The 11,976-nt window shown below is 44.9% G+C and overlaps 1 protein-coding gene across 1 annotated transcript; it reads left to right on the plus strand.

Annotated features, from left to right (window-relative positions):
• Window positions 1-141: 141 nt before the first annotated feature.
• On the plus strand, window positions 142-7,298 carry LOC109881342 (angio-associated migratory cell protein-like). The gene is made up of 11 exons (XM_020473501.2): window positions 142-488; window positions 729-872; window positions 1,144-1,263; window positions 1,412-1,551; window positions 1,688-1,832; window positions 1,941-2,024; window positions 2,299-2,414; window positions 4,191-4,288; window positions 4,409-4,499; window positions 4,630-4,784; window positions 4,949-7,298. The coding sequence occupies exons 1-11, from the start codon at window positions 398-400 to the stop codon at window positions 5,022-5,024; spliced, it is 1,260 nt and encodes a 419-aa protein (XP_020329090.2). The 5' UTR covers window positions 142-397; the 3' UTR covers window positions 5,025-7,298.
• Window positions 7,299-11,976: the final 4,678 nt, after the last annotated feature.

Here is an 11,976-nt window from a genome sequence, read left to right on the forward strand (position 1 = left end):
GATGTTACTCTCCGATGAAGTAGTCATGTTGAAGAAGTCCCGCCCACTTTGGCATGGATTGGTTGTTACTGTGAAGGGGGCGTGTCAAGATTCAGGGCGAAATACTAATCGTATCAAATGTTTAATTGACGTCATCACGGAGCGCCAGAGGATTCCGGAGACTTTCCCACATGTGAAAAAAACATGAGGACACTATTTAGATGTTTTTCTCTTCAGCTAGTATTTGTTCTTCGGTCAGCACCAAGAAATAACAATCTTTAGCATTTTCTTTGATTGACTTAACATATTTTCTTAACCTGAATTCAACATTTGTCGCTCTAGCAAACTTTTCAGCTCTCAAGGTAGGCAGCTAATTTAAGTTAGCCACCTTGGTAACATCTAACGTTAGCTAGCTATCATGGATAACTCGGACGAAAATTCGGTACAATTCCACGGGGATGAAGAGATTATAGAAGTCATCGACCTTAACGAAACAGAGCAAAACCCAGGTAATGATGGTTGCATGCCTAGCTAGATAACGTTAGTTGGTCAGAATCAGATGCTTCAAGGGGTGTAGTTTAGTTCATGTCCTTATAACTCTATGAGGACTTGCTACATGGACTGTCATTGATTGAGCAAAATAAGTTGTCTCTTGGACGCTGGTTAGACCTTCTATGAGTTAATGTCGTGGTATAAAACTAAGAGAGGTACATGTGTCAAGTACAGTAATACCTCACTTTGACGGACAGATGATTTGGCGGACGAGTTCGAGGACGTGGACGTCGGAGAGACTGAGGACGGAGACAATGAACAGGAAGACTGGGATACCGACGACGAGATGGAGCAGGAAAAGGAGCAAGATGACAGCGAGCTCACCTTTTCCAAACACACGGGTACTAGCTAGCTAACTATATCACCTCACTTGTGCTTTTCTTTCAGTCTCTAAACAACTCAGTGGCAGTTGCTGGTAGTAGGTCCATCTCATTATCTTGTCCATCACCACCACCACTATGTTGATAGGATTTGACAGTAAAGGGTGGATGACTTTACAGTCATTTCATGTATTCCAGGTATTGAAGGGAAGGAGACAGGGTGGAAGCTATTGGATAGGCCAGGGACATGTATGGGTCTCTCTTTTTTTCACATTGACTTTGTGTTTTCAAGGCTCTGTGTTCTGTGTGAGTCTGGACCCAGCCACAAACAACTTGGCTGTGACCGGAGGAGAGGATGACAAGGCCTATGTCTGGAGAGTGAGTGACGGGGAAGTGCTGTTTGAATGTACAGGTGAGTCTCCATACACTCCAAGCTGTCATCAATTAGTTGTTTGTGCTTTTAATTTAGCTTTGACATCCCAATAGGACATTTCTTTATGCTACAGGATAGTTGAGCTCAGAATAAACAAGTATTTGTCCTTCTTTTTCCACAACCGTAGGCCATAAGGACTCCGTGACAAGTGTTTTATTCAGCCATGATTCTTCCCTGGTGGCCACGGGGGACATGAGCGGGCTGATCAAGGTCTGGAAGGTGGAGACCAAGCAGGAGGTGTGGTCCTTCGAGGTGGGAGACCTGGAGGTGAGGAAGAACACAGCCCGGCCCAAAACAGGGTGCGCATATTTGTTGTAGCCCAGCAGGAACACACTGCCACACCTGATTCAGCCTGATTAAGCTAGGTAGTTCAGTCATTTGTATGTGTTTGTGTGTGTGTTAGTGGATGGAGTGGCACCCCTGCGCCCCGGTGCTGCTGGCGGGCATGGCGGACGGTAACGTTTGGATGTGGAAGATCCCAGGGGGTGACTGTAAGACCCTGCAGGGCCCTGGCTGCCAGTCTACCAGTGGAAAGGTCCTGCCAGACGGTGAGACTGTCTCCCCAGCCAAGCGTAAAGGACAATTCAGCACAGAACACTCTACCATGATCTGTGCTGCCAGGTTGAACATGTAACAACTTTGTCTTTTCTCCACAGGGAAGAGAGCTGTGGTGGGCTATGAAGATGGGAACGTACGACTTTGGGACCTCAAGCAGGGAAATGCCACCCATGTGATTAAAGGTGAGTTTGGCCAAGTTGTCGCACGCCTGAACACAGTATGTGATCATCCCCACTACTGCCAGACGGCAGGATATGTGTCATGGTCACCGGAAATCAGTGTGGAATGTGTTTATTAGTGTACATAGCTTACTTTATATCTAGAGTAGATGACCAAACCCCAAATCCTAATCTGGACTTTTCTGAGGATAAAACAATAATAACTGCCACTGGACCAGCGGTAAGGAACAACTTCTATCCCCACTCAACTGTCTCCTCGCTTCTCTGGCCACCTCAGGTCATGATGGACACCAGGGGGCGCTGACGTGCCTGGCCTGTAACAAGGACGGCTCTCTGGTGCTGACGGGCTCCGTGGATGGCCGTGCCAAGCTCATCAACACTGCCACTGGCAAGGTGGGCAGTGGGCACTACTGTATTATAGAGAACACATACAGACTGTATTATAGAGAACACATAACTACTGTATTATAGAGAACACATAACTACTGTATTATAGAGAACACATAACTACTGTATTATAGAGAACACATAACTACTATATTATAGAGAACACATACAGACTGTATCATAGAGAACACATACAGACTGTATTATAGAGAACACATACAGACTGTATTATAGAGAACACATACAGACTGTATTATAGAGAACACATACAGACTGTATTATAGAGAACACATACAGACTGTATTATAGAGAACACATACAGACTGTATTATAGAGAACACATACAGACTGTATTATAGAGAACACATACAGACTGTATTATAGAGAACACATACAGACTGTATTATAGAGAACACATACAGACTGTATTATAGAGAACACATAACTACTGTATTATAGAGAACACATAACTACTGTATTATAGAGAACACATACATACTGTGTTATAGAGGACACATACATACTGTGTTATAGAGAACACATACATACTGTGTTATAGAGAACACGTACAGACTGTGTTATAGAGGACACATACATACTGTAGGATAGAGTACACGTATCTACTGTAGGATAGAGTACACGTAACTACTGTAGGATAGAGGACACATACAGTTGAAGTCTGAAGTTTACATACACTTAGGTTGGAGTCATTGAAACTCATTTTCAACCACTCCACAAATTTCTTGTTAATTAATCAACTATAGTTTTGGCAAGTCGGTTAGGACATCTACTTCGCGCATGACACAAGTAATTTTTCCAACAATTGTTTACAGACAGATTATTTCACTTACTGTATCACAATTCTAGTGGGTCAGAAGTTTACATACACTAAGTTGACTGTGCCTTTAAACAGTTTGGGAAATTATTTGGCTACGGTGTGTGTAACTTCCAACTTCAACTGTAACTACTGTAGGATAGAGACCACGTAACTACTGGAGCTACGGTAGAGACCACGTAACTACTGGAGCTACGGTAGAGACCACGTAACTACTGGAGCTACGGTAGAGACCACGTAACTACTGGAGCTACGGTAGAGACCACGTAACTACTGGAGCTACGGTAGAGACCACGTAACTACTGGAGCTACGGTAGAGACCACGTAACTACTGGAGCTACGGTAGAGACCACGTAACTACTGGAGCTACGGTAGAGACCACGTAACTACTGGAGCTACGGTAGAGACCACGTAACTACTGGAGCTACGGTAGAGACCACGTAACTACTGGAGCTACGGTAGAGACCACGTAACTACTGGAGCTACGGTAGAGACCACGTAACTACTGGAGCTACGGTAGAGACCACGTAACTACTGGAGCTACGGTAGAGACCACGTAACTACTGGAGCTACGGTAGAGACCACGTAACTACTGGAGCTACGGTAGAGACCACGTAACTACTGGAGCTACGGTAGAGACCACGTAACTACTGGAGCTACGGTAGAGACCACGTAACTACTGGAGCTACGGTAGAGACCACGTAACTACTGGAGCTACGGTAGAGACCAAGTACAGAGGATAGTGGGAATGAAAACAGTACTTCTGGGTTTACATGGTGGGACAGATGACATGATGACATGGGGATATTGACATGCATTATTCACAAGAAAATGTTCTGTCATGTGTTCAATTGACCAACATGGTATGGGTTTTCGAGATGTGCTGTCCTGCTACTTATCAGTTGGTATATGCTGTATAACTGGAATGTATCTAATGGGGTGTGTAGGTGTTGGGTGTGTTCTCTGTGGACGGGGGCAAAGCCAAAGCCTCTCAGGAGGATGCCGAGGAGACCAACTCGGTGGAGTCAGTGGGGTTCTGCAATGTGTAAGACTTCATGTTTTTAACATAAGACCAGAATCACAAGTTAACTTTAAATGAACTACATGGCATACGGTGTGTAACAGCTGCCATGTTTTGAATGATGCCGTGTTCTCTGTTGTCCAGGTTGCCTCTGATAGCGGTGGCGTATCTGCATGGGACCCTGGCTATCTATGACCTCTCCTCACAGGTCCTCAGACACAAGTGTCAGCACCAGGTAAGAAACCAGCCATCCAGCAGGCTCACAACCAAACCCACAATAATCCTCTGATCATGGATTGTAGAGACGTGTTGCTCTGCTATTTTCATATGCCTTGTTATATGCTCTATAACCGACTGTGTGTCAGGCTGGCATTGTTAAACTGCAGTGGGAGGAGTCATCCTCTGTGGTGTCCACCTGTAGTCTGGACGGGGCGGTGAGGCTGTGGGATGCCCGCTCGGGAACCATGGTGTCAGAGTACCGTGGCCACCAGGCGGAGATCCTCGACTTCACACTCAACAGGTACACACACACCCCTAAGTTTCCGCTAATCACAGATCCTAACCTTTTCAATTAGGCTTATGAACAAAACGTCTGACCCTGTATCAGTGGTTATGGGGAACTTGTATTCTACTTGATCCAGAAAGGCTCCTATTCTCATCTGACTCTCTCTCCTCCTCCCACAGAGAAGCCTCTATGGCGGTCACTGCCTCTGGAGACCACCAGGCCAAACTCTTCTGCCTCCAACGGCCAGACCGTTAATAAGAGGAGCAGAGGGAGAAAGAGCGAGAGAAATGGGGATGGACTCAACCCCGATCGCGCTTTGTCGACAATGCACCTTAAAGGCAATATTCCCGTTTTTGTGGAGACCGTTTTAACAGTGGACACTGCACATATCGGCTCAATCCGAAGTTGTCGCTTAACCTCTCTGGGAAATGTGGGATGGTAGCCAACAGCCAGTGAAAGCGCAGGGCGCCAAATTCAAAACAACAAAAATCTCATAATTAAAATTACTCAATCATACACGTATTTTACACCATTTTAAAGATAACATTCTTGTTAATCCAGCCACAGTGTCTGATTTCAAAAAGGCTTTACAGCGAAAGCACCATAAACGATTATGTTAGGTCACCACCAAGTCACAGAAAAACACTGCCATTTTTCCAGCCAAAGAGAGGAGTCACAAAAAGCACAAATTGAGATAAAATGAATCACTAACCTTGATGGTCTTCATCAGATGACACTCATAGGACTTCATGTTACACAATAAATGTATGTTTTGTTTGGTCAAGTTCATATTTATATCAAAAAAATCTCATTTTACTTTGGCGCGTTACGTTCAGTAGTTCTAAAACATGCGGTGACTCTGCAGAGAGCCACATCAATTTACAGAAATACTCATCATAAATGTTGATGAAAATACAAGTGTTATACGTGGAATTAGAGATATACTTCTCCTTAATGTAACCGCTGTCAGATTTTTAAAAAACTTTACAGGAAAAGCAAACCATGCAATAATCTGAGTACAGCGTTCAGACAACAAAGCAGCCTACATATTGACTACATATTGTGTAGTCAACATTAGTCAGAAATAGCATTCTAAATATTTACTTACATTTGATGATCTTCATCAGAATGCACTCCCAGGAATCCCAGTTCCACAATAAATGTTTGATTTGTTCGATAAAGTTCATAATTTATGTCCAAATAGCTTCTTTTGTTAGGGAGTTTGGTAAACAAATCCAAACGCGCGTGCAAGTCCAGCCGAACGTCGAACGAAACGTTCAAAAAGTTATATTACAGGTCGTAGAAACATGTCAAAGTAAGTATAGAATCAATCTTTAGGATGTTTTTATCATAAATCTTCAATAATGTTCCAAATTGGAGAATTCCTATGTCTGTAGAAAAGCAATGGAATGAGAGCTAACTCTTGTGACTGTGCGCCACGAGCTCGTGGCACTCTGCCAGACACCTGGCTCAATCCCCTCTCATTCAGCCCCCCTTCACAGTAGAAGCCTGAAACAAGGTTCTAAAGACTGTTGACATCTAGTGTAAGCCTTGGGAAGTGCAACATAACCAATATCCCACTGCATATTGGAATGGCAAAGAGTTAAACTACAAACCTCAGATTTCCCATTTCTTGGTAGGATTTTTGAGTTCTGTTATACTCACAGACATCATTCAAACAGTTTTAGAAACTTCAGAGTGTTTTCTATCCAATACTACTGATAATATGCATATATTAGCATCTGGGACAGAGTAGCAGGCAGTTTACTCTGGGCACCTTATTCATCCAAGCTACTCAATACTGCCCCCCAGTCACCAAGAAGTTAAATGGCGCATTGTCAACAAAGCGCAATCGGATTGAATCCCGGCCTTTCATTGTGTTTTCTCACAACTGAGGGTTTTTGAACTGTCTTGTATCGATTGTGGTCTGTCTGATCTATAGTAGACCTGCATTGTTCTAGAAGCTTCTAGAACTGCCAGCCATTCTACTCAGGTTTCTCAAGTAGAACCCACACAAAATATATGCATTCTAAGTGGTGTGGTAGTGTAGATGTTGGAACACGTCAACCTAGAGGCAATGAAGCATCTACCAGTAGACCAATGGGATACGTCGTGTGGTCCTTGATTTATTACTAAATACACTTTCAACTACACCTTGGTGTTCCCTGTGCGATTTGGTTTGATGACATTATGAATACACATTAAGGTAATAGAGCTAATAATATCTGGTGATTTGTGGAGTGTAATTCTCACTTTCTCCCTAAATCACCCCAATTATGTCAACTCAACCTTATGTACTGTAAATATATTGGGCCCTGTTGAAATACTTTAGAAATGCATCCGTCCTTCCTTTTCTGAAGTAATCACGAATCTGGATTGGTGGAAATAATGTGATAACTTTGCTATCCCTTACCCCATCACTGACCTTAAGGAAACATGGAAGGAAGGGTGCATCTCTGAAGTATTGGGACAGAGCCATGGGCTTTGTTCTGCTGTTTGTTGGCACCATTAAAGACGTTTTCAACCCAAGTCTCTAGGTTGTCCTGGTTCATTCCCAGCATCAGCTCTGCCTGAGAAGGTTTTGTGCAGACCGTCATTGAGTCACATATTGTCTCACAAATGGCACCCTATTCTCTATAGTGGTCTTCTTTTGACTAGGACTGTGGTCAAAAGTAGTGCACTATATAGGGAATAGGGTTCGATTTGTTACACACTGTAGGGACCAGAACACTGCTGTGATTAGAGGTATGATAAGCATACTACAAGGTCATCTCTTGATGCAGTTGACTTAATTTGTTGTAAACTTGGATCTGTGTGCTTGATCTAATGCATTCAGCCACACTACAGGGTGCCCTAGCCAAAATAGCTTCTAGGCTAATCTAACATTATACAGATATGACTCAGACACAGTGCATTTGGAAAGTATTCAGACCCCTTGACTTTTTCCACATTTTTGTTACAGCCCTTATTCAAAATTGTATTAAATAAAAAATGTTCCTCAATCTACACACTACCCCATAATGACATCACGCTACCCCATAATGACATCACGCTACCCCATAATGACATCACGCTACCCCATAATGACATCACGCTACCCCATAATGACATCACGCTACCCCATAATGACATCACGCTACCCCATAATGACATCACGCTACCCCATAATGACATCACGCTACCCCATAATGACATCACGCTACCCCATAATGACATCACTCTACCCCATAATGACATCACGCTACCCCATAATGACATCACGCTACCCCATAATGACATCACACTACCCCATAATGACATCACGCTACCCCATAATGACATCACGCTACCCCATAATGACATCACACTACCCCATAATGACATCACACTACCCCATAATGACATCACACTACCCCATAACGACAAAGCGAAAACAGTTTTTTTTTTTTTTTGTGGAAATGTATTGAAATAAAACTGATACTGTATTTACATAAGTATTCAGACCCTTTGCTATGAGACTCGTAATTGAGTTCAGGTGCATCCTGTTTCCATTGATCATCCTTGAGATGTTTCTACAACTTGATTGGAGTCCACCTGCGGTAAAATCAATTGATTGGACATGATTTGGAAAGGCACACACCTGTCTATATAAGGTCCCACAGTTGACAGTGCATGTCAGAGCAAAAACCAAGCCATGAGGTCAAAGGAATTGTCTGTAGAGTTCCGAAACAGGATTGTGTCAAGCCACGGATCTGGGGAAGGGTACCAAAAAATGTATGCAGCATTCAAGGTCCCCAAGAGATGCTAAGCTACAGGACTGTCTGTAATACCAACATGTTTCAAGCAGACCACCATAGTCCCTGTGCTCAAGAACACTAAGGTAACCTGCCTAAATGACTACCGACCTGAAGCACTCACGTCTGTAGCCATGAAGTGCTTTGAAAGGCTGGTCATGGCTCACATCAACACCATTATTCCAGAAACCCTAGACCCACTCCAATTTGCAAACCGACCCAACAGATCCACAGATGATGCATGCTCTATTGGGCTCCACACTGCCCTTTCCCACCTGGACAAAATGAACACCTATGTGAGAGTGCTATTCATTGACTACAGCTCAGCGTTCAACACCATAGTGCCCTCAAAGCTCATCACTAAGCTAAGGACCCTGGGACTAAACACCTCCCTCTGCAACTGGATCCTGGACTTCCTGACGGGCCTCCAGGTGGTAACGCTAGGTAACGACACATCCACCACGCTGATCTTCAACACGGGAGCCCCTCAGGGGTGTGTGCTCAGTCCCCTCCTGTACTCCCTGTTCACTCATGACTGCACGGCCAGACACGACTCCAATACCATCATTAAGTTTGCCGATGACACAACAGTGGTAGACCTGATCCCCTACAACGACGAGACAGCCTATAGGTAGGTGACCAAGAACCCGATGGTCACTCTGACAGAGCTCCAGAGGTCTTCTGTGGAGATTGAAGAACCTTCCAGAAGGACAACCATCTCTGCAGCACTCCACCAATCAGGCCTTTATGGTAGTGACCAGATGGAAGCCACTAAAAGGCACATGACAGCCCGCTTGGAGTTTGCCAATTGCCACGTCTGGAGGAAACCAGGTACCGCTCATCACCTGGCCAATACCATCCCTACGGTGAAGCATGGTGGTTGCAGCATCATGCTGTGGGGATGGTTTTCAGTGACAGAGACTGGGAGACTATTCAGGATCGAAGGAAAGATGATCAGAGGAAAGTGCAAGATCTTTGATGAAAACCTGCTCCAGAGTGCTCAGGACCACCGACTGGGGCGACGGTTCACCTTCCAACAGGACAACGACCCTAAGCACACAGCCAAGACAACCCAGGATTGGCTTCGGGACAAGTCTCTGAATGTCCTTGAGTGGCCCAGCCAGAACCCAGACTTGAACCCCATCGAACATCTCTGGAGAGACCTGATAACGTGTGCAGCGACGCTCCCCATCCAACCTGACAGAGCTTGATAGGATCTGAAGAGAAGAATGGGAGTAAAACATGTTTATGTTTTGAGTTCTAATGGGGGTATGACAGTAGAACTAAGCTGATGGGGCATTTTAAGTTATATTCTTCAAGAATCAGTGGCTATATATCTTGATTTTATTCATCAAATGTATTCTAGCTTTAAAAGGGGAAAGGACATAAAGTGTAGGAAAAGCTAGGTGAGGATACTCTCCTTTCTAGGAAGAGGCAGTGGCCACTAGTCCAGTGTTTCCCAACTCCATTCCTCCAGTGCCCCCAAGTAACAGTATATAATTATGTTGTAGTAGACCTCATTCAACTTGTCAACTAATCATAAAGTCCTTTTAATGAGTTGAATCAGGTGATGGTTTTTTTGGGGGGGGGGGCTACAACAAAAATGTGTGCTGCTGGTGGTTCTGGAGGACTGGAGTTGAGAAAGTTAGGCTACCATATTTTCCTGTGAAACCGAGGGGATAAAATGATCTCCTGTGTCATGACAAGCCCTTTCCTCTCGGAAAAGCCTCATAAGCAGATGTTTATGTCCTGTAAGAATGTAATGATATTGCTGTTTTATTGCAGTGACCTATATATTCTACCCAGCAGGAAACGCATTAGCCAAGTAGCTACTGTTTTGTTGCTATGCCAATGCTTGTGAAATGTCTACCTCTTTACCAAACTGGTCTTTAGAGAGAGTGTGTGGGAGGGACAGAGCTAGTATAACAGAAAGACCAAGGCATTATCACATTTTATAGGTGTGTTTAGTAGTTGTTTGTCGGGATTTGCAAGGACCCAAGTAGAGTAACACTAACTGTCCTCATCTAATTCCTATTTAATCATGTGTGGGTTTTAATGCAGCTGAAGGATAGTGCTTTTATCCTCTGTTGTAGTTGGTTGCCAGGCTCCAATGAGACAGGGACAATTCAGGTCTGGAGAACTCTACAGTCGGATGCACAGGAAGCTACTGGGTATAACTGATGGCTTCCACCGCCATCACTCCTCTCCTCTCATCCCTCTATAGTCTATACTATATCCTCCTACATCATTCCACTCTCCTCCTAATCCTCCCATTTTATCTGTCTTCCTCGCTATTGCTGCCATCACTCCCTCCTCTTCTCATGTCGGAATTCTCCCCTCCTCCTTCCATCACTCCATTCCATCCATAGCCCTCCTTCCATCACTCCATTCCATCCATAGCCCTCCTCCTCCTTCCATCACTCCATTCCATCCATAGCCCTCCTCCTCCCATCACTCCATTCCATCCATAGTCCTCCTCCTCCCATCACTCCATTCCATCCATAGCCCTCCTCCTCCCATCACTCCATTCCATCCATAGCCCTCCTCCTCCCATCACTCCATTCCATCCATAACCCTCCTCCTCCATCACTCCATTCCATCCATAGCCCTCCTCCTTCCATCACTCCATTCCATCCATAGTCCTCCTCCTTCCATCACTCCATTCCATCCATAGTCCTCCTCCTCCCATCACTCCATTCCATCCATAGCCCTCCTCCTCCTTCCATCACTCCATTCCATCCATAGTCCTCCTCCTCCTCCCATCACTCCATTCCATCCATAGCCCTCCTCCTCCTCCCATCACTCCATTCCATCCATAGTCCTCCTCCTCCTCCCATCACTCCATTCCATCCATAGCCCTCCTCCTCCTCCCATCACTCCATTCCATCCATAGTCCTCCTCCTTCCATCACTCCATTCCATCCATAGTCCTCCTCCTTCCATCACTCCATTCCATCCATAGCCCTCCTCCTCCTTCCATCACTCCATTCCATCCATAGCCCTCCTCTTCCCATCACTCCATTCCATCCATAGTCCTCCTCCTTCCATCACTCCATTCCATCCATATTCCTCCTCCTCCTTCCATCATTCCATCCATAGTCCTCCTCCTCCCATCACTCCATTCCATCCATAGCCCTCCTCCTTCCATCACTCCATTCCATCCATAGTCCTCCTCCTCCCATCACTCCATTCCATCCATAGTCCTCCTCCTCCCATCACTCCATTCCATCCATAGCCCTCCTCCTTCCATCACTCCATTCCATCCATAGTCCTCCTCCTCCCATCACTCCATTCCATCCATAGTCCTCCTCCTTCCATCACTCCATTCCATACATAGTCCTCCTCCTCCCATCACTCCATTCCATCCATAGTCCTCCTCCTTCCATCACTCCATTCCATCCATATTCCTCCTCCTCCCATCACTCCATTCCATCC

The sequence above is a fragment of the Oncorhynchus kisutch genome, linkage group LG5, assembly GCF_002021735.2.
Source record: "Oncorhynchus kisutch isolate 150728-3 linkage group LG5, Okis_V2, whole genome shotgun sequence".
NCBI lineage: Eukaryota > Metazoa > Chordata > Actinopteri > Salmoniformes > Salmonidae > Oncorhynchus > Oncorhynchus kisutch.